Genomic DNA, 22,575 nt, shown 5'->3' with positions numbered 1-22,575 from the left:
ATAGGATCAGTAAAATCGGGAAGGAATGGTCTGGGCAAATCCTTTTACAGTCCAATTAATACGAGAAACGTATTATCATTGGCATTGGGAATAAATTACAACTATACTTTACAAACGCCAGTTCCAATGGCAGGTTTTTGTGTCATAAAAAAATGAGACGAAAATAAATCATTAAAAAAATATTGCACCATTGTTGCGCAAAACACCCACCCACCCACACTCACATACACACAACATATATACTGTATATATATATATATATATATATATATATATATATATATATATATATATATATATTAGACCTGTCAAACGATTAAAATATTTAATCTAATTAAAAATGCAACTGTCATAATTAACTCAAATTAACTCACAATTAATCGTGATTACTCACGCATTTTTTATCGTTTCTGAATTTCCTTTTATATTTTTTGTCCTATTTTTCCCCATTTTAATGCTCTCATCAACATGGAATCATGAATCAGTTTTCTATGTGCAAAATGCAAATATTTACTGAAATAACAATTTCGATTTTCAATTTTACATGAACATTTTTCACTTGGAGCAGTTATTCACACATAATCTGTCACACAATATTACTGTCCATCAACAACAGTGAAAAATATTTTGTCACACAACAGCTGCTTTAACAGCTCTTTTTATGGAATCAAAACAAGTCAAGTCAAGTCAACAGTATTTATAGAGCACTTTCAAACAGCTGCATACAAAGTGGTGTACATGGAGCAATTTAACATGCACAATAAACAGTAAGACAAATCGGTAATAAAGGCGGTAGAAAGCACCAAACAGAAAAACCAAGAACAAATCTAAGTCATGCTGAGTCGAATGCCAAAGAATACAAGTGAGTTTTGAGGAGGGTTTTGAAGATGGGCAGCGAGGAGGCTTGCCGAATGTTCAGTGGGAGGTCATTCCAGAGAGAGGGACCAGCAACAGAAAAGGCTCGATCCCCTCTGAGCCTCAGTTTAGTTCTTGGTACTTCTAATAATGTTTGGTCCACAGACCTGAGGCGCCGGGCAGGAGTGTAGGGGCGGATGAGCTCAGAGAGGTAAGGTGGCGCAAGGTCATTTAGAGATTTGAAAACAAATAATAGGATCTTGAAAAGAACTCTAAAATGTATAGGGAGCCAGTGAAGGGATGCCAGAGTAGGAGTGATGTGCTCCCTCTTACGAGTACCAGTCAAGAGGCGAGCAGCGGCATTCTGGACCAGCTGAAGGTGCTTAATGGAGGACTGGCTGACTCCAAAGTAAATGGCATTGCAGTAATCGAGCCGGGATGTGACAAAGGCATGAATTACTGTCTCAAAGTGCTCATGTGAGAGGAGAGGTTTTATTTTGGCCAGCTGTCTAAGGTGAAAGAAGCTGGATTTAACAACGGCACCAATTTGCCGATCGAGTTTGAAATCACTGTCCAGTTTAAGGCCCAAGTTTGAGACTGTTGACTTAAGATAAGGAGACAGGGGGCCCAAGTCTACAGGATGGAATGTACAAGGGCCACTGGGACCAAACAATATCACCTCTGTCTTCTTTTCATTGAATCTCAAGAAATTTTGTGCCATCCAGGTTTTGATTTCTTCCAGACAGGATAAGAGTGGCCTTAATGAGAAGGCATCTTTTTTGCTCAGTGGGACATAGATCTGGCAGTCATCTGCATAGCAGTGGAAGGGAATACCATGTTTCCTTAAGGTGGAACCCAATGGGAGCAGATACAGCGAGAACAGCAGAGGCCCCAGAATTGAGCCCTGTGGAACACCACATGACAGGGGAGCAGTGCGTGACTCAGAGCAGCCAAGGCTGACACAGAAGGTTCTGTCAGCTAAATAGGACCTAAACCACTCAAGAGCACTGCCGCCAATGCCCACAAAGTGCTGCAAACGAGTCAGCAGAATACTGTGATCCACTGTATCAAATGCTGCAGTTAAGTCCAATAAAACTAGACACACGTGGTCTCCAGAGTCATTTGCCAGGAGGATGTCATTAGAAACGCATAACAGGGCTGACTCCGTGCTATGCATCGTCTTGAAACCTGACTGGAAGACCTCCAAGATGTTATGTTCATCCAAGAAAAATTTCAACTGCATGTGCACCACTTTTTCCAGAATTTTTGAAATGAATGGCAGTTTGGAAATGGGCCTGAAACTTGACAGCACATCTGGATCAAGACCAGGTTTCTTGATCAAGGGTTGGACCACAGCACGTTTAAACTGTTGGGGAACTACACCAGAAGAGAGGCTGCTGTTGATGATATCCAAGACTGATGCGCCAACACTCGGGAGAACCTCCTGAAAGAAGTGCGGGGGAAGAGAGTCGCAAGGGGAGCCAGATGGCTTCATCTGGCGAACTACATCCTCCAAAAGCGCCAAGGACACAGTTTCAAAAGAATTTAGCACAGCTGAACATGGAACATGGACAGAGGGGTCAGATGCGGTATTTGAGACCGGAGTCCTAGCTGTAGAGACCTTATCAATGAAAAACTGAAGGAATCTGTTGCACATCTCGGGTGAAGAATCCGAACAAGTAGGCAGAGGGGGTTTGAGTACAGAATCTATCGTTTTAAATAGTGCGCGTGGGTTGTGACGGTTAGCTTGAATAAGGTCCGACAGATATTCTCTTTTGGCCTCTTTTACTGTGAGCTGGATACAGAGCAATATAGCATTATAAAGTGCACATCTAAGGTAAACTAGTACTCAGCCTATAGTGGATTTAAGCCATGGTTGCATACTTCGTTTTTCTCAAGTTTGCTTTGAACACAGCAGTCACCCAGTCAGCAAAGGCATCTGGCCCGGATTCGGCATGAAGCTGGCACAGCTGGCCTTGTGTCGGCACTGGCATAATGCATGTGGGCCAAACACGGCCCAGGAGTGGCAAAGGAGGCACTGGCTTGACTCTGGCAAACCAGATGAGGGCCAGTTGTGGAGTGAAGTATTTGGGCCAGAAATCACTTTACAACTCCGGCCCGTATATGGCAGCCAGTATTGAGCCACCCTTAAATGCAGTTTCAGATTTTTTTTTTCCTACACACAGCCTTGTTTTACAATTGCACACTGATGCGGAATTCCATTCATCACACACACACACACACACACACACACACGCGCGAGCGTGCACGCACACATATTTGCGCACGCACGTCCTAATTCTTGTGCATGCTCGCTAGCGCGCACACACAAATTAAACGTGGTCAAGTAAGATTATGTTAAAGTCGACTGGCATCGGCGAAAGAAGGTACAAGTACAAGTTTTGAATTTTCGTGTTTTTTGTTTTTTTTTCCCTCGTACGTGCATTAATATACAACAGTCACGTATTGCTACACTCCGATGCAGTAGGTGGTGATGCGCCGCAAACGTTAGCTGCCACCCACCAATTAAGAAGAAGAACAAGAAGAAGCAAGAAGAACAGCGCTTGCAGCCTCGCGTGGTGGGATGCCTCCGAGTGGTCGCGAGGCGGGAACGCCGGGGCTCTTGGGCCCCTGACGCGGTTAAATGCCCACCAGCCGGCGGTAAAGGAGGTGGGGTCTCACCGGAAGGTGAGGCGCCCAGTGCTCGCCCCGCCGGAACGGAATGGAGGGGAGTTGGAGTAGCCGCCCCACAACCCTCCTGAAACAATAATCAAGCCAGGGCCCTGCCGGGGCCCTCACTGGGTGTGAACCTCACAAGGCACCAGCCGATTGCCCAGGAGGAGGAGGAGGACAGCGCTCGCAATTCACGACGACGCTCTTTGCCACAGTTGTCCATGCACGCTCCGGTGAGACATCCAGAAAAGACGTAAATTTATTTTATGTTTCGGTTAACATTTGTTCTTTGTGACAGTATACTGACAGTTACAATACGAAGACAATTCTGTCTAGAGTTTAGCCTGAATTTTGAAGGGCGCTAATAATGACGATTAGCATTAGCCCGATATGGGGGGGGGGGGGGGGGGGGATTATGTGCTCCAAGCACAGATATGACTTCTTTATGGTGGCATAGGGAAATATTAAAAATATATAGTGCTACAATTTAAGGGTTATTTACATGTATTTTTTTTCTAAAATTGTCACCTGCTGTATTTAAATCGAGACTGAAGGGCGTGAATTTTGAAAATAAACCGCTCAGCTACATCACATAGGCTGGGCGTGAACCTCCTGCGTCACAGTTTCCGTGTGCATGTGAGTTTCGTGAAAATGTAGGTGATTGAACAGTCAGAGGTGCTGCCAAAAAAGAACCCTTTCTGCACTGAAATACTATGAAATTAATTTTGGTTCTGTTTGCTGCAATACAAACCGGACACTTCATACTTGACCATAAAGTTAATTTAAAACTTAGTACCTCAATTCAAAAAGAAAATCTGACGTTGAAATCAAAAGTTTTGTATTTGTAAGACTGAATATGAAAATAAACAGAATTTAATTTTCAGAGAGGATCAAATACAGTTTCAAAGAAAAAAAGTATATCGTTTCAAATTCAGATTAAGTTATTCAATATGATTCAGAGTAAAATATACAAATCCATCCATTATCCGAGCCACTTAACTTCAATTCATGTAATTCTAATTCAGGATAAACTATTTAAAAGTTATTCACGTTTAGTTTTTGGGGGCAAATATTCCGCCCCACAGCATCACACCGAGTTTAGTTTTGGTTGTAAAGTGTCCTTGAGTGTCTTGAAAGGCGCTTATAAATGAAATGTATTATGATTTTTATTATAAGAAATTTCAAGGGTTATTTTTACGAACCATTCATTGTTCATGACATGTTCAAATGTTTGTTTTCCTAACACACTGTCCATTCTTGTTTTCTTAGAGTTCTTACAGCCACTGTGAGACCTAACAGCCGAACATCTTGGGCCTCAGACCGGGAAAGTGATGTCACAATCAAAAGACGGCAAAATCTGGCTCCTGATCGGGATGGTGACAGGAAGGAGAGCATGAGAAGAAAAGAGGGCATGGAGAGCGCAACAATTTGATGGATAGAAAAATACCCCAATTTGAACTCTGTGTTCACTGTTAAATAAAGAAAAGTGCATTTTTCCAGTGTATGTGGTGTTATATGTGAGATTCACAAATTATGACAATAAACATATTTTTGTAACAGTCGTTTTTGAGACTTTTTTTTCAAATGTGGGTCAAATATGGCTCATGAAAGATGTGGCTTAGTTGAGGTTGAATTAAGGCTGATATGAGGAACCTGTTCTGGCCCAGCGTAGGGCCGGAGTCGGGCCAGATATGGTTTTACAATGTGGCTCAGATCTGGGCCGAATGCGGCCCACATCATGGATGCCAGACGTGGGCCACTGCAGGACCGTCATTCATTGAGGTATGTGGGCCGAGTGTACGTGCCGTGTCTGCCCCAGAGCTGGGCCAGACCAGTTTTGCTGACTGGGTTTGGTCTTGTCAGCGGAACAATCTGGCAACTTTTTCAAAGTAAACTTTCCATTCATAAACTCTTTAAGTATCCGTTTTCGGTGTCTCGCGCTGCCGTGGCTGGCAAAACAGACATGTGCGTGGACCTGTGCAGCGCGCTTGTTGATTTTGTTTCTGGTTTATCTATAGAGCAACGTAACATCCGCTGTGACGTGTGCCGCATTAATCGCGAGAACAATTTTTATCCCGTTAAAATTCATTTAAATTAATGCCAATAAAAACGCGCTAAACTGACAGCTCTAATATATATATGTGTGTGTGTGTGTGTGTGATGGGGGTCACAACTGTGATGGTCTCGAGTTCCACGTTGCTGCCGCCTCAAGAACACCAGACACTGGGATGTGGCTTTTCTCTCTTTTTATTACTGCAACACAGTATGGCGGGAGGGATAGGTGAAGTCACGGGGCTTTTCGGTCTCAGAAATAACGTGTGACTTCCCTGGTAGCTCTGCCTAACAAAACATCATCCATAACAAAACAAAATGCACAACAAAACAAAATATACAACATAGGTGATCGTATATTAACTATATACAAAAAAAACGGGAAAAAATACACTGGTATTTACGTGATGCCGCTGAACGCATCACATGCAACAGAACGGCTGTGCAATGTACAATAATCGCGACGAACCGCGGGCACACGCCAGCCACACAAACAGCCAAATGAAAAACGACACGAAAAACTATATACAGTCCAACCAAAAGGAAACAAACATTATCTGCAACACAGTATGGCGGGAGGGATAGGTGAAGTCACACGGCTTTGCGGTCTCAGAAACTGCGCAACAGAAAAGCAATATAAACTCAATGGATAAAAACTTTCATTTGACAAAATTTAAATTCAATAACGACACAAAAAGCGATGTGGACTCGCAACAAGTCATGGAACTAATTAAATACACAGCACCGTAGAAAAAGGAAAAACAAAGTGAAATATTATAATTAAACTAGAAATGAATCCGGACCATCAATGAAATGTGACTTACCCTGCGACTTCCGTGGTAGCTCTGCCTGAACTACGGCGGGAAGCTGGTGCCATACTGTGCGCTGTTGCGTCACTTCCGTCATAATTTAATAAACGCAATACATCACTCGGTTACATATATATTAATTAGAGCTGTCAGTTTAGCGTGTTTTTATTGGCATTAATTTAAATGAATTTTAACGGGATTAAATTTTTTCTCGTGAGATTAACAGGCATTGCAAGTTAAACATTCAAAAATTTCCCTGGGTGTGTGAGTGAGAGCGCGGATGGTTGTTTATAAACCCATCACATTCAAACTTTTTAAACAGGAATCCCTTCACACCTGTTACTATATAAAGTGCCTCTGATTGACACCAAATATAGTTCAGCTGTTCTCAGATGCTTTTCCTAACATTTATTCAGTCACAGGTTCCACCATAAGCAATGGCCCGCAGAGAATTTCCACAGCATTAGAGGGATCTCGTTGTTCAAAAAAGGGTGTAAAAGAATCTCCATATCTTGGTCTCAATTCTTTTATATCACAAAAATCTGGTGAATGAACAAGAGTCTGTCAACTATTATCCTCTTTATCTAATCAACTGTAAAGATGTTTCAAACTGCTGCATTTCCCACTTCAAAATCAATTGCTCAAAGTGATTCAGTTATAAGTTGTATTTTTTTGAAAAAGCATTGTATGACATCTATCACTTGCTTTTTCCCAGCCTCGGGGTTCATTCAAGGTGATGTAGATAACCAGTGCTTGAAAGCAGCTCAGGACTGTGGCCTATATGAGAAATGTGGTGCTCTGCGATCAGAGTATGTTGTGGCATGCACCAAGAAGATACCTGGAACCAATCGATGCAACCAGCAAAAATGTCATCGGGCTCTACGAAGATTCATGGAAAGAGTACCTGAGGAATACAGCTTTGGTGTCCTTTTCTGCCACTGTACCAATCCACTGTGTGGTGAGAGGAGGAGGAAGACCATTGTACCCTCCTGTGCTTTTGAGGAGCTGGAGGGCCGGCAACCCAACTGTCTACACCAACAAAGCTTCTGCCGCAGGGACGCCCTGTGCAGGTGAGACATGATGTTGGGCATACACGCACCCAATCAAGCCCAGTTCAAGCCAATTTAATGTATCTCAGTGCCTTTTTTTCCTTTAGCTTTTATTTGGTGTTGTGTAGTGTGCAAAGTACCAATGGGAAATTAGGAGCAATTACAACTCCATGTTGGCCATACAACAATCAGGACCACTGCTACAGTGATTTAGTACAATTGAGTAACAATCAGGAAATATATTCATGTTTTTCCCCAACCCCACTGCCTGCTTGAAATGTATGAATAGCATGAACGGTGCGAAAAGAAGCTGTTGATTTGTTGGTAACGTTTGTAGCATGAGCATTGCAGGGCCAGAGGTGCATGTAATCATCTTTTAAACTACTTGACAGCTGACAGAGCTGAATATACATATATATATATATATATAAAATTCCTCGTCTCACCCCCCCTCGGGTGGTGTCCGTCCCTCATTCAGCTCGGGTCCTCTACCAGAAGCCAGGAAGCTTGAGGGTTCTGCGCAGTATCCTTGCTGTTCCCAGCACTGCACATTTCTGGACTGAGATGTCCGATGTTGTTCCCGGGATCGGTTGCAACCACTCATCTAGTTTGGGGGTCACTGCCCCGAGTGCCACCACAGGCACGACTGTCACCTTTACCTTCCAGGCTCTCTCCAGCTCCTCTCTGAGCCCTTGGTATTTCTCGAGTTTCTCGTGTTCCTTCTTTCTGATGTTTCCATCACTTGGGACTGCTACATCCACTACAACGGCTTTCCTCTGCCCTTTATCTATGATCACGATATCTGGTTGGTTCGCCATTACCATCTTGTCAGTCTGGATCTGGAAGTCCCACAGGATCTTCGCTCTGTCAGAAGGGGCAGTGACCCCCAAACTAGATGAGTGGTTGCAACAGATCCCGGGAACAACATCGGACATCTCAGTCCAGAAATGTGCAGTGCTGGGAACAGCAAGGATACTGCGCAGAACCCTCAAGCTTCCTGGCCTCTGGTAGAGGACCCGAGCTGAATGAGGGACGGACACCACCCGAGGGGGGGTGAGACAAGGATTTTTTTATTATTATATATATATATATATATATATATGGGCTACTGGAACAAAGCGGAGATGGGCGAGATGCAATAACATGGCTCTGTTGGAATGCTACTACTGGGTTACATGCAGAGAATGTGGGCTAAATGGTTACTTCGAAACCCACAGTCACGGCTGACCACGAAACAACGAGTAGCTCAGTGTTCCAACATCCACAAACGGCAATTACTGTCACAACTTGAGATTGATGAGGTACAACGCAAGTTCCATGGTGAAGGGCCCCAGGCTACCAGATCAGAGGAGGAGGTCATACCAGAGATTGGGAGGAAAGCCCCAATGAATGCAGATGATGAGATTGGGAGGCCAGCCCCAATTAATGAAATGCTGAGCGAGGCAGCAACTGACCTGAAAGCTAAGATCATGGCGAGAATGAAAGCTGGGCAACCTAGAAACCGATTACAACGGCTATGTGAAGTACCACCTGAAAGTCTCATGGAAAGTGTGAATGCAGCACTGAGGGCGATCCCGACCGTAACGATCACGGAAACCAATGAGCTGATATACGCTTCAGCATTAGTGATCCTTGAGATGCTTGGCTAGAAGAGCAAACATGTAAGCCATGAGATACGTTACCCACCATAGAAAAGACGGTTGGAGGCTAAGATCAAGGCGGCTCGGAAAGATGTGAGTCAATTGACGGAGGCCCAGAGAGGTGTGATGAAAAGGCCGATACCCGAGAGGTACATCCACTTGACCATACCTGAAGCACTCGAAACTGCCAAACAAAGGCTCCAAGCCTTGTCCAGCCGCCTAAAGCGGTGCACGAAAGAGAATGAGGCCAGACGAATAAACAGGCTGTTCGCAACACAACCTGCAAAAGTGTACGCTCAGTGGCAGGGTCCTAACAACAGAGCTGACCCACCAAGACTGGAAACTGAAAGGTACTGGAAAGGCATATGGGAGAAGGAGGTTGCACATAACAGCAGTGCACAATGGCTGGTGACCCTGAGAGAGGAGCACAGCAACCTCCCTGAACAGAACCCAGTTACCATAACAGTGGCAGACATACAGGGAAGGGTGTCAGATATGAAGAACTGGACAGCACCAGGCCCGGACATGGTCCACACCTACTGGCTAAAGAAACTCACAGCACTCCATGAGCGCCTGGCAGCACAAATGAACCAGCTGCTGAGGGATGGGACTCACCCAGGATGGCTAACCGAAGGGCGAACGATCCTGATCATGAAGGATCCCTCAAAGGGTGCAGTCCCATCCAACTATTGGCCAATAACCTGTCTCTCCACAACATGGAAGCTCATGTCAGGCATCATTGCGGCTAAGATAAGTGGGCACATGGATCAATACATGAGCGAAGCACAGAAGGGCATTGGTAGAGATACCAGAGGAGCCAAACATCAGCTCCTGGTTGACAATACAGTCGCACAAGACTGCAGGTCCCGACATACCAACCTGTGCACAGCCTGGATTGATTACAAGAAAGCCTATGACTCGATGCCACATACATGGATCACTGAATGCTTGGAGTTGTATAAGGTGAACAGGACCCTAAGAGCCTTCGTTGCGAATGATGAGGATGTGGAAAACCACACTTGAAGCCAATGGCAAGCCACTTACCCAAGTGTCCATCAAATGTGGGATATACCAAGGTGATGCATTCTCCCCACTGCTGTTCTGCATAGGACTGAACCCCCTAAGCCAAGTAATCACCAAGACAGGCTATGGATACCGCCTCAGAAATGGAGCTACAATCAGTCACCTCCTCTACATGGATGACATAAAGCTGTATGCTAAGAGCGAAAGGGACATAGACTCCCTGATCCACACAACCACGATCTACAGCAGCGACATCGGAATGTCATTCGGGCTTGAGAAATGTAGACGGGTGGTGACTAAGAGAGGAAAGGTAGTCCGCACTGAAGGGGTCTCACTCCCTGAAGGAACAATAGCAGACATTGAGGACAGCTACAAGTACCTCGGTATACCACAAGCCAATCGCAACCTCGAACTGGCCACAAGGAAAGCGGCTACGGCCAAATACCTCAGCGAGTGAGGCAAGTCCTAAGAAGCCAGCTCAATGGCAAGAATAAAACCCGGGCAATAAACAGCTATGCCCTGCCAGTGATCAGATACCCTGCAGGAATAATAAGGTGGCCAAAGGAAGAGATTCAGACCACGGACGTTAAGACCCGAAAGCTCCTAACCATGCATGGAGTGTTCCATCCCAAATCCAGCACCCTGAGACTGTACGCAAGCCAAAAGGAAGGAGGCCGTGGACTAGTGAGTGTGAGAGCCACTGTCCAGGATGAAACATCCAAGCTCCATGAATACATCAAGGAGAAGGCTCCAACAGATGACGTACTCAGAGAATGTCTCAGAATATGGGGAACAGAGGATGAGATGCTGGAAGAGGGTCCATCATGGGAGGACAAGCCACTACACGGGATGTACCACCGAACCATAACTGAAGTGGCTGATCTCAAGAAGTCCTATCAGTGGCTAGAGAGGGCTGGCCTGAAGGACAGCACAGAGGCACTCATCCTGGCTGCTCGGGAGCAGGCCCTGAGCACCAGAGCCATTGAGGCCCAGATATACCACACCAGACAAGACCCAAGGTGTAGGTTGTGCAAAGAGGCACCTGAGACGATCCAACACATAACTGCAGGGTGTAAGATGCTGGCAGTCTTAGAGCAATCTTACCGGTAATGCTTTATTAAACAAATTATTGCACTTTGTCACCTCTCTTTTACCTCCTCCTCCTGGGCAATTGGCCCCCGTCAGGGACTTGGCCCCCCTCCCGGGTCCCACACCCGGTACGACTCTCGCTGGTGGCCCGCGAGGTTCACACTCAGTGCGGGCCTCGGAAGGGCCCTCGCCTGATTTTTGTTTCAGGAGGGTTCGAGCCCGTTCGTTCCGGCGGGGCGAGCTCTGGGCGCCTCACCTTCCGGTGAGGCCCCACCTCATTCCCTGCCGGCTGGTGGGCATTTAGTCGCAACTGGGGCCCAAGAGCCCCGGCGTTCCCCCCTCGCGCCACTCGGAGGCATCCCACCACGCGAGGACCTCTATTTTACCAGTGTCAGATCTTCTTCCTCTTCTTCATAACACACACACACACACACACACACACACATACACATACACATACACATACACATACACATACACATACACATACAGTGTGGAAAAATAAAAACAATGTGTGACAATACCTCTGCGTTCTGTAGTACTGAGAAGTAGACAAAACAGCTGGTGTCCTATCCTGGACTGGACTGAGACAATAAAGGGAGCAGGCTCTGAGAACAGGGAGTGAGAAAGTTGACGTTTCTGTTGAGTGGATTGACTTGTTTACACTTGATGAGCTGGAAGCCAAAATGAAGCAGCCAACACAACACAGATTTTTGCGGGGGTTTTTTTGTTGGACGAGCCTCTCTTTTTCTTCGCTTGAAGGAATCCTGCTGTAGTCATGCCTGCGTACAATCACACGCAGGACATGTGGTGCGTGTTTCCTTCAGTCGTCAACAAAACAGGAGTCTGTCAGTGACTGACCAAGAAGGTCCCCCCGACAGACCCAGTTAATGACAATTCCGGTGATAGAAGCAAATTTGCTGACATTGGTGTGTAGACCAATGTCAAGGTCAGTTTTTCGAAGTTTCCCATCCTTAGTCATGAAACAGCAAAATGGGAGTCCGTCAGTGGCGGATTGACAGAACTTCCTTCAGTGCTGACGGAATGCCCACCACCTTGCTCGAAAGACACTTCTCAAGTAAGACCGATGAAAACAAGACGTTTCTTAACATTGTCAATTGCTCGCCAGGCAGGCATAGTCAAGCTTTTTCTCGAATTTGTGTAGAAAAAACACCCAAATCCTTTTTGGGTGTTTTTTTTTTGACTATCCAGATGGAATTCCAGTACAGGAAGTGCTCATTTTATAAGGTTTCAGAGATAGGATGTTTCAAGTTTACCAAAAGCGCACAATGAATTTGGTTGCGTATCAGTGTGAGAAAGCGTCATCAGATGGCACAAGAAGGCTTTCTCAGTTATTGCTGTACTTACTATAGTTTTTCATGAGGGTTTTTCCACCTGTTTTTCAAATAATTATTTGATATAATTATGACTTACTTGGTTGTCAGTCAATTTTGGAAACGTTCATTTTCTCTGCAGACTAGTTCAGTTCACAATTTTTTTTAACCTGTTGGGCGAACATTGATGCACACTACTTTTCCAAGTGCATTGTGGGTCATTTTGAGTGCCCTATATTTATACTCTCTTGTCATTCAGACACCCCGACAAAAAGCCGTAAACTCTTAATCGCGCAATGTATCAGTCTTGTCTATGAGGAACATAGACAAGACTGACATTGGAGCTGAAGCAGAGATAAGTGGCAATTAAAGGTGATGCGCTTTAACACTGGGTATGGCAGTGTTAAGTGGTGGAGGAGAAGAGGATGCAGCAGTGACAGGTCAGCCACGCCCAGCCAGCAAAAGACAGAAAAACACCAAAGCAAAACCAAAACAGAGCCGGAAAGGAAACAGAACACACAGAACACATCACAACACCTTACCAACTAAAACCATGAGAGGGAAAACAGACTATTACATAAAATGGTTAAATGGTTCGACAAAATCAAGTCATATCTTAAATTCCCATGTCTCTTTCCAGGTCCAGATTAGCTGATTTCATTCAGAATTGCCAGCCATCACCACAAACAACCAGTGGCTGCCTGAGAGACTCAGTCGGTCTCTGCCTTCAAGCCTACGTGGGACTCATTGGTAAGAGATTTTGAGGGCTGGTGAAGAGAAGTTCACTGTGAAAGTTAGATGGAATACACTTAGTAGCTCCACATTATACCTCTTTAAAGACAAGCTCTAGATTTGGTTGTATGTTCTATTCAGGTTGTTGGGGGTGGGTTGTCTTTGTCTTTTTTTTCATTTAATCCAGAAAAAAATTGAATTTAGAGTTTTGATAGGCCCAATAAGGTTTTTATAAATTAGGAATAATGTCAAAAGATTAATTTAAAAATGTCACTGGAATTTCTGGACAATTGAGCACACCTGAATATCAGACATGCCCACTACATAAAAAAAAAATAATAATAAAATAAACAACAACAACAACATTTGTATGTACATCAGCCGCAGGAGCCCATATTGTAACATGGGATATTTACACAGAAAGATGATACAATAATTAATTACCGTGCACCTGCATATGACCAGTTTGACCTCCCCAAAAATCAGTTTTCTTTTGTTTTCATGTATTCCCCCAATTTGCTGGTATCAATGCGCATAAGTGAAGCGTTAGCTGCATTTTTGACGATATCCATACTGAAACTGTGTCATGGCAAGAAGTTAAAAAACAACATTAATCTGGATAGCTATTTGATACGATTGTGATTGATTGTGTTCAGCCACTTATTTATTTTTTTCGTGCAGGGAGAAATTCTCTTACATTGCGAACATTTTCAGCGGTCATCATTTTTGCTGTTGACCAAGGATCATGATGATCCGCAAGTGGGTTTGTCCTGACACGGCTTAGGTGTGGAAAAAGAAAACAACCGTAAATAAAGAAAGAATAAAACATATCTGATGTTATGTTCTGTATAAAAATGGTCTCCCCAGAGGGCATGAAGGACAGTATTTTACAATTCAAGTCTTTTGCTCACAGCTACTTTTCACAATATCCACACCTTAGACATAGTAGATCAACATTGGGAGATGATCAGCACATATTGGAGACTTTTTACTTTTTCTTCTTGTGACGTCGCATGAGAGGGCTCGGTCTCACAAGGAGCGGCCACAGCTCCGAGATACATCCCGAGGAGCTATATCTAGTTGCAAGAGGGCTTGCTTTCGTTTGTTTATAGAACATAAAACATATACAGTAATAATTTGACAGAAAGTAAGGTAAGTAAAATAGTAAAAGGAAAGAGAAATCAGTCATCATTCAACACAGAGAATGATGACTGACTGAAAAGAACTTATCTAGTCCTACCCCGTGTTATGTGTTTATATCTAATAAATCATTTTTATATCAATCAGAAAGGAAAGAAAGTAGGAAGAAAGAAGTCTCCATTAAGGCTCATGCTTTACCCTTAACTGTGATATTTTTACAACTTTGGGTTTGTCTCTGGATTGTATACATCCACACCCTGGCACTCTTGTGTCAATTTTCTCTTGTATTCATAATGGATATTTATATACCTTTCTCTATTTATCAACTTAGTTCTGATTTATCATTATAATTAATGTTTGGAATTTATCATTTTAACTGATTGATTTAGGTTGTTTGGACTATTTTTTTGAATTTGTTTTTGAACTCAGCAAGCGATTGACTCATTTTCAGGTCCGTTTCAAAATTATTCCACAGATAAACACCTTTGATAGATACACTTCTTTGCTTGATGTTTGTTCTTGTTTTGAGCTTTTTGAACAAGTTGGGACCTCTTCAATCATAGCTGCTTTCTCGAATTTCGAAAAACTTCAGAATGTTTTGACAGAGCAGGTTATTGTGTGCTTTGTACATTAATTGGGCGATTTTAAAGCCAACCAGGTCATAAAATTTCATCTTATTTAATTTGATAAATAGTGGATTTATCAAATTAAATCCACTATTTAATTTGCAGGGCGGCCCGGTAGTCCAGTGGTTAGCACGTCGGCTTCACAGTGCAGAGGTACCGGGTTCGATTCCAGCTCCGGCCTCCCTGTGTGGAGTTTGCATGTTCTCCCCGGGCCTGCGTGGGTTTTCTCCGGGTGCTCCGGTTTCCTCCCACATTCCAAAAACATGCATGTCAGGCTGATTGGACGCTCTAAATTGTCCCTAGGTGTGAGTGTGGGCGTGGATGGTTGTTCGTCTCTGTGTGCCCTGCGATTGGCTGGCAACTGATTCAGGGTGTCCCCCGCCTACTGCCCGGAGATGGCTGGGATAGGCTCCAGCACCCCCCGCGACCCTAGTGAGGATCAAGCGGTTCGGAAAATGGATGGATGGATGGATATTTAATTTGCCCGGTTTGCCGGGCACACGCCGCCGCCCGTCGCCGCCTCACCTGTGGGGCTCATGTTGACGTCTCGATAGCGGTTGCTCGCCAGGGGGCCGGTCGCCAGTCCCGCATGCTCCTTTGGGCCAACCGACCGACTTCCGTGCTAACGTCCGCAGTTAGCTTCCATGCTAACGAGCTGATGGTTTCACATCAGGCCGCACCTCCCTCATGCATGGACCGTATTTTGGGGCTATCACCACTTCCTAATGTAAGACCAAATCCTCTGAGAATTGGAACACCCCAATGTTCCTGTGAACACGCCCAATCGAGGCATAAGGAGTGAAAATAGTCAGTAAAATCCATAAATTAGATAAACTAAGAAAACCTTTATTAGTCTCACAATGGAGAAATTCCCAATTCACAGCAGCAAAGTTATGAGAGGAAGAAGTAGAAGAACAAAACATAGGAGCTGCTGTAAAGGCAGCCACTGTCGCGGCGCCATCTTGAAGTCAAAATAACAAAATAATACAACACAACACATAAGACACAGACAGTCATTCAATCTTAACCACTTTTCTGCATCTGTTTTGTTGTATGAAGCAGTTACAGATGAAAGAGGAGAGCTTTACTGTCAGGAAAGTACGGTAGATATTGATGTTTGGGCTTGACATTGTTTCTTTTCTTCCGAAAAACACCTGTAAACAATGTCAACTAAAAAGAGAAATTTAAAGATTACATGAAAGAAAACATTTTCGCCAGGCGATACAATATATCTTGATCACCAGGGGGAAAAAAAGTCAGTACGGTTTCCAGTATATGGGCTTTATTATTGAGAAAGACAATTCCTTCCATTTTAACAATGATTGTCTTCTGCTAACCTAAGGAAATTCACTCTTGGCCTTCTATAGCTCTGAACACCTCTACCACCTAGGCAACTGAAATACAATTTTCAGACATCAAGAAAGAGTGGAAAAAAACCCATGTTCTCAACTTTCCCCACCATTTGTTCTAGACTAGAAGTACACACCTCTGTAACGTTTTTTCTGACAACCATGTTTCACCCTGCTAATATTGTTGACATATCACATGTCCAAAGACCACTTCTATGTGTTTCATTTTTCTAATTTTTAGGTACTCTCATGACTCCAAACTACATTGGCAATGACTCTACTGATGTATCATTGTCATGCAACTGTCAAGGGAGCGGTAACCAGTGGCAGGAATGTCTGAGAGTTCAACATCTGTTCACTGACAACACCTGCTTGCGTAAGTCTGATTTCACTACAGTGTGAGGATGCTTGTCGTGTGGTCAGCGGGGATGTATTGGGACAACATTTGGCCTGGGAATGTTCTTTGTTGGCCGGTGGTGGGGGTAGTTTCGGCTTGCAGCCGTCACATGCCGAAAATTCTATATTGTTTTGAGGGTCATGTGGGGGATATGTGGTGGATTTCACACTACGAAATTAAATTGGTGACTGTGGATGGCGAGTTGACCGACTAGGAATTCCCAATGGCCAGCACATCCCTGATGGTCAGTGTATGTAATACATACATGCACACGCGTACATACAGTACACAGAAGTGATGTTTCCTGTTTCTTTGCAGGTAACGCGATGAGTTGGATCGGGAGTGCTGACTACCCGCCTGTAGACGAAATCCCTCCTGCTGCTCCTAGACCCTCCACACTGATTCAGGACCATGAACGGTTGATCAACAACCACTTACTTGACCATGACATTGTGAGTGGAGTTTTATTTTATTTTTCTATTAATTAATTAATTAACATATGATTACCTGATCTATATGATTGGTAAAATGTGTACATGCATAATGTCCGTACTAACGGAATGTCTGCCAGACCATCACTGATTTTTTGACAAATGCTGAATTACAAAAACCCTTTAAAAATTACGGACAATGTACGGATGGAAGCGGGTTAGCGTCCTTCAGTGTAATCATCACTAACTGGGTCAAGTAACACTGGACCACTCCGTCATGCCTGTTTTGATGACGACTGACGGAAACATGCACAGTGTGTCTCCTGCATGTTTGTTGGTGGGTTGAATATGGCCATTCAATGCCAAATAACAGAAGAAAACTGTAAAATGTCACCAAGCAGATTTTTATTGTACTTGTTGATAAGGGCACAGCACAAAATCTCAAATTTTTGGTCAACCGGAGCAGGGGTTTAGGAACAACGAATTTTAATTTGCTCGGCAGAAAGTAGTGTGGCCGCAGAATTCAAATCTTATTCAGAAGATCAGTGCATATTTTAGTAAATTGACCCTTTGGCACAGAATTTGACCTTAAATTTGATCTTGTGGAATATGTGACCTTAACATTTGCTATCCATTCATCCATTATCTACTGCTTATCCTGTATCTGGTTGTGGGGGCAATAGCTTTAGCAGGGAAGCCCAGACTCCCCTCTCTCCTCAGCCAATTCTTCCAGTTCTTCCAGGGCGGATCCTAAGGCATTCCCAGGCCAGCCAGGAAACATACTATCTCCAGCATGTCCTGGGTCGATATGGACCTCATCTGGTTACTCTCGTCTGAAAGTTCTTTTCCATGAACTCCTCCCACGCCCCAGTTTTTGCTTTGGCGACCGCGTAAGCTGCCTTCCCCTTGGCCAGCTGATACCCGTCGACTGCTTTTAGAATCGCACAGGCCAAAAAGGCCTGACAGGACTCCTTCAGCTTCACGGTATCCCTGACCGCTGGTGTCCACCAGCAGTTTCGGGGGTTGCGGCCATGACGGGCACTAACCACCATACGGCCACAACTCCAATCGAGCGTGAGAAGGAAATTTTACATCACCGTTGTATCAAATGTAATGTTCCAATCATTTATTCTATACATGTCTACACAACTACATATATATTCATATACAGTCTTATAATCATATACAGTACTCTTATACTGTATATCCTGTGTTGTTACACTCATCTTACCCTAGTTTAAAAAATTGCATACTAACCACAATCCCAGGAAGGAACACCAGATCAGGGCAACCTGGCAGCCCAGGTTAAAATAAACATAAACGCAAGGGACAGAGGGGTGAGGAGTAAACAGGTATGTTTGAATAAAACAAGGGTTGAAGTCCCCATACATGTCATGTCATATTCATTCTTGTATTGATTGTGCTGTTGTAGTTCGTGTGACTCTTAATAAAAGCAACAATTAGAGGCATGGAACATGGTCCGCTTGGACTCAAAGTCCAAAATTCGGTGGGCCGTAGCTCCCAAACCCCTGCTCTAATTAACCTAAAATTTGAGTGTTGGTGTTGTGGCATCACTGTCAACAAATACAGCAAGGTTCATTAAAATCTAAATCTGCTTGGAAAACCCCCACGGAGTGATTTGGGATGGAATGACCCAATAAACGGGCCCAGAAATACCTGCAATAAGTTAAATCCATGAATATATAGTATAAGATAGCTTTTAGAAAAAACATTTTCATACAGACAGACAGACATACTGGCTGGCACATTGACTGGTTAGCATGTCTGCCTCACACTGCAGAGGTGCAGGGTTCGATTCCAGCCCCCCCCCCCCCCACAACAGACAGGACCCCAGGGGCGGCATCGCTCAGTGGTAGAGTGGTCGTCTCCCAACCCAGAGGTTGTGGGTTTGATCCCCTGCCATTGCGACCATTTTAAAGTATCCTTAAGCAGGATACTGAACCCCCAGTTGCTCCTTACGCTGGGTCATCAGTCGGTAAATGAAGTCATAGTGTGAAGCGCTTGGTGTACCAAAGGTCAAAAATGACACCCCATTTTACCATTGTCACAAAGAAGCCCTTGTGCCAGTGCAGCATATCACAGCCCTTTGTAACATACTGGCAGGCAAGGCATTTTGTACATAGAGCAAAATGGTGAATGGGAAATGGGCTGTCACTTATGTATATAGTGCTTTTCTACCTTTGGCAGGATAAACAAGTAGCAGAAATAGTGGACCGGAAAATCTGTACTAAATATGGCCTGGAGGTCTCAAAATCAAGATGGAAAACACCACCGAAGGTTGTTTTGAACAACCAGGCCAAAATCAAACAATCCCAGACCATCAATATTAGGACGAAAAATACTCCACGGTCAAAATTACAAAGACTTGAAGAGCAGCATTTTTTTTCAATTTCACTGTGCTCCAGGCATACAGAATGAAATTGTTATCTGCAGTCATGTGAAAAGTGAACTATGGCCACACCTCTGCCCTGGTCATTTTGATGTAGCACAATAACGTATGAATCTGCTCTCAAGTTTTTTGCTCTCCCAGATGCTTCCTCTTTTTCTGGTTGCATTTTGTTTTTTCACTTTTGTTTTTTGAAAAAACAATAGATATTTTAGTAATGATAAATAATAAACAAGAATAATAATGATGTGTTGTTTTATCAGATTTAGAGTGTAAGAGTCATGTGATGAGTGTATTAAGTAAATTAAACCTATTAAAATTGTTTGTGCTGTCTCTTTCTTGTCAGGCGGAGGAACATGAGAACGAGGAGAAATCCAAGCAAATTCAGTCAATTGATGAAGGTGGACGATTTGATTTCATCCCAAAGTACTCAGAGAGGGCCATTGTCACCAACCCGGGACCCGCTGTAGCTGGGGGTGCTGTATACGTTGTTGCTGTCCCTCTTGAACTGCAACTTACTCTCTTTCTGCTTATTTATGGTATTAATGGTGCACTTAGTTTGGAATAGAGCATCTGATGAAAATGTGTTGAGAGAGCAAGGGTGCGACACGTGTTTCGCCAGATGTGCATGGGACTATATATATATATATATATATATATACTGTATATATGTATATAAAACCCCTAACCGCCAGTTAATTTCTGAACCCACTGTGAGCTAAGTATGCATTGTTCTTTTTTTCTAAACATAGCTAGAGACATTGTTAGTTTACAGCGCCGTCAAAGTTAACCACGTACTTAACGTCACTGGTGAATACAAATATATTCCACAATTTGTTTACTTTTGGTTTTGCGAAAAAATTGGATTGCCACTTTTTTTCCCAGATTTTTTTTTTCCTGAGTAGTCCTCGGGGAAAAAAAGCAGGAATTTTTCTACTGATGAGGAAAACTTTAATCAATGTTTGAAGCCAGGGTGCGTGCTCCCCATTTGCCTCTTCACCCATGATGAGTTGAAACAGAGAGTTGTGTGGTAAAGAATACAGCCTCTTTGGTAAAGAACGAAATATATGCCCATCAAAATTGCCCCGCGGGAACCCTAAAAGCCATGGCAGCAAAGCTTTCTCCCCATTCCCCCCCATCCCCCCAATCCCTTGCCGAAAAAAAAGTTGGCCAGGGCCACAGAGGGACAATGTTCCAAAACACGAAAATGCTGAAGACCATTGAAAGGTGCATTTTTTCTACCGGACTGAATTTTATTTCATGTGTCATCAGCACACATTTACCCTTGAAAAGATCAGCCCTGACATAACAATGTAACATAATCCACAATGCACAGTGATTGATGTCAGAGAAATCAACGTTGGCCAGAAAACACCATCGAGAGGTAATTTATATATTGAGAGCTAACCATACTGTTAAAAAGTTAGGGTGATCTGTAGGTGTGTTAGTTTTAATGTCAAGTTAAACAGTCGGTTAACGTGAACAAGATGACTAAGCCGTTAAAGTTAACGGTCGGTTAAATCTACTTCCTCAGTAGTTAATAAAAAGGTTTTGAACAACCGGGCGCTGCTGGATTCATAAATATACACAAAGGAACTGACTTCTTTGTTTCAATCCATCCATCCATCCATTTTCCGATCCGCTTCTTCCCCACAAGGGTCACGGGGGGTGCTGGAGCCTTTCCCAGCTGTCTCGGTGTAGTAGGCGGGCGACACCCTGGAGCGGTTGCCAGCCAATCGCAGGGTACACAGAGACAAACAACCATTCGCGCTCACACTCACACCTAGCGACAATTTAGAGTGTTCCATTAGCCTGCCACGCATGTTTTTGGAATGTGGGAGGAAACTGAAGTACCCAGGGGAAACCCACGCAGGCACGGGGAGAATATGCAAACTCCACACAGGAAGACCGGAACCGGAATCGAACCCTGCACCATGGCACTCTGCACCTTGGCACATCCGTCCAAACCAGTCGGTCTTTTATTCCCAGTCTCCATATAAATTCCAAAATAGCTGTTGGTCCAACATGACCCACTGTGCTGAGTGCCTCTGTTTCAACCCTCTCAGATGGAATCATCCCATGCTCTCCGAAACTCACATACCTGCTACAATATTCATTGGGCTTGACAAATAGAGTACAGTAATCCCTCGTTAAACGAAAATCCGCGAAGTAGCTACCAATTAACATACATATAAAAAAAAAATTGACCCAAGTGGGCCTTTGCGCTTGAGCAGAGCGCACTAACACACACACGCACGCGCGCACACACACACGCACGCACGCACACACACACACACACGCACACACGCACACGCACACACACAAGCCAGCGATCCCGCAGCGAGCAGCAGACGTGTTTATGATTAGTCAATTAAGACAATTAAGGATGAAAGAGACCTGCGTTTGTTCTTATAAGACTCCTCTATCTCTCTCTCTCTCTCTCTCTCTCTCTCTGTCTCTCTTTCTCTCAGCAACACACATACACTCACCTGCTCGCCCATGCGTGCACGCACACACACGTGGACCTACCGCGCTTGAGCAGAGTGCGCACACACTACCACGCATAGTAAACATTTAGACACATTCAAAAAAAATTTTGAAAAATTCTTTTTTTATGAATGTTTGAAAAAATCCGAGATGCACCGAAGCCGCGATAAACGAACCACGAAATAGCGAGGGATCACTGTACACATAATCGGCCAACAAACGTAAACACTTTTTTTGCAAAACATTTTTGAAGAGAAGTTGTGTGTGTCAAATTCTCACTTTGTCCCATTGGAATTGCCGTAACTGGTAAGTTTGAGTTGGGCAAACCTTTACATAATGTTGCTATGCATGTAACAATAAAATGTAAATATTTGGGCACTTAAGAAAAGCAGTCGTGGTTCAAGGTCTTTTCAATGATTAAATCTCAAATCTTGGAATGGGCAGCTGAATTTAAAAATGTTCAATGTTAACACTTGTTCTGT

At 43.9% G+C, this 22,575-nt stretch overlaps 1 protein-coding gene across 1 annotated transcript; it reads left to right on the top strand.

Annotated features, from left to right (window-relative positions):
• The first annotated feature begins 7,159 nt into the window (after positions 1-7,159).
• On the top strand, positions 7,160-20,692 carry LOC147208240 (GDNF family receptor alpha-4-like). The gene is made up of 5 exons (XM_086131700.1): positions 7,160-7,459; positions 13,165-13,274; positions 16,613-16,747; positions 17,087-17,220; positions 19,953-20,692. Exons 1-5 carry the CDS (start codon positions 7,281-7,283, stop codon positions 20,172-20,174), a joined length of 780 nt encoding a protein of 259 aa, XP_085987826.1. The 5' UTR covers positions 7,160-7,280; the 3' UTR covers positions 20,175-20,692.
• The last annotated feature ends 1,883 nt before the right edge of the window (positions 20,693-22,575 follow it).

This window comes from Hippocampus guttulatus, chromosome 2 (genome assembly GCF_054856545.1).
Source record: "Hippocampus guttulatus isolate MCC_2025c chromosome 2, RoL_Hgut_1.0, whole genome shotgun sequence".
In the NCBI taxonomy this organism is placed as follows: domain Eukaryota; kingdom Metazoa; phylum Chordata; class Actinopteri; order Syngnathiformes; family Syngnathidae; genus Hippocampus; species Hippocampus guttulatus.
The sequence above is the reverse complement of the archived record's forward strand: the minus strand, read 5'-3'. Positions and strand labels throughout refer to the sequence as shown.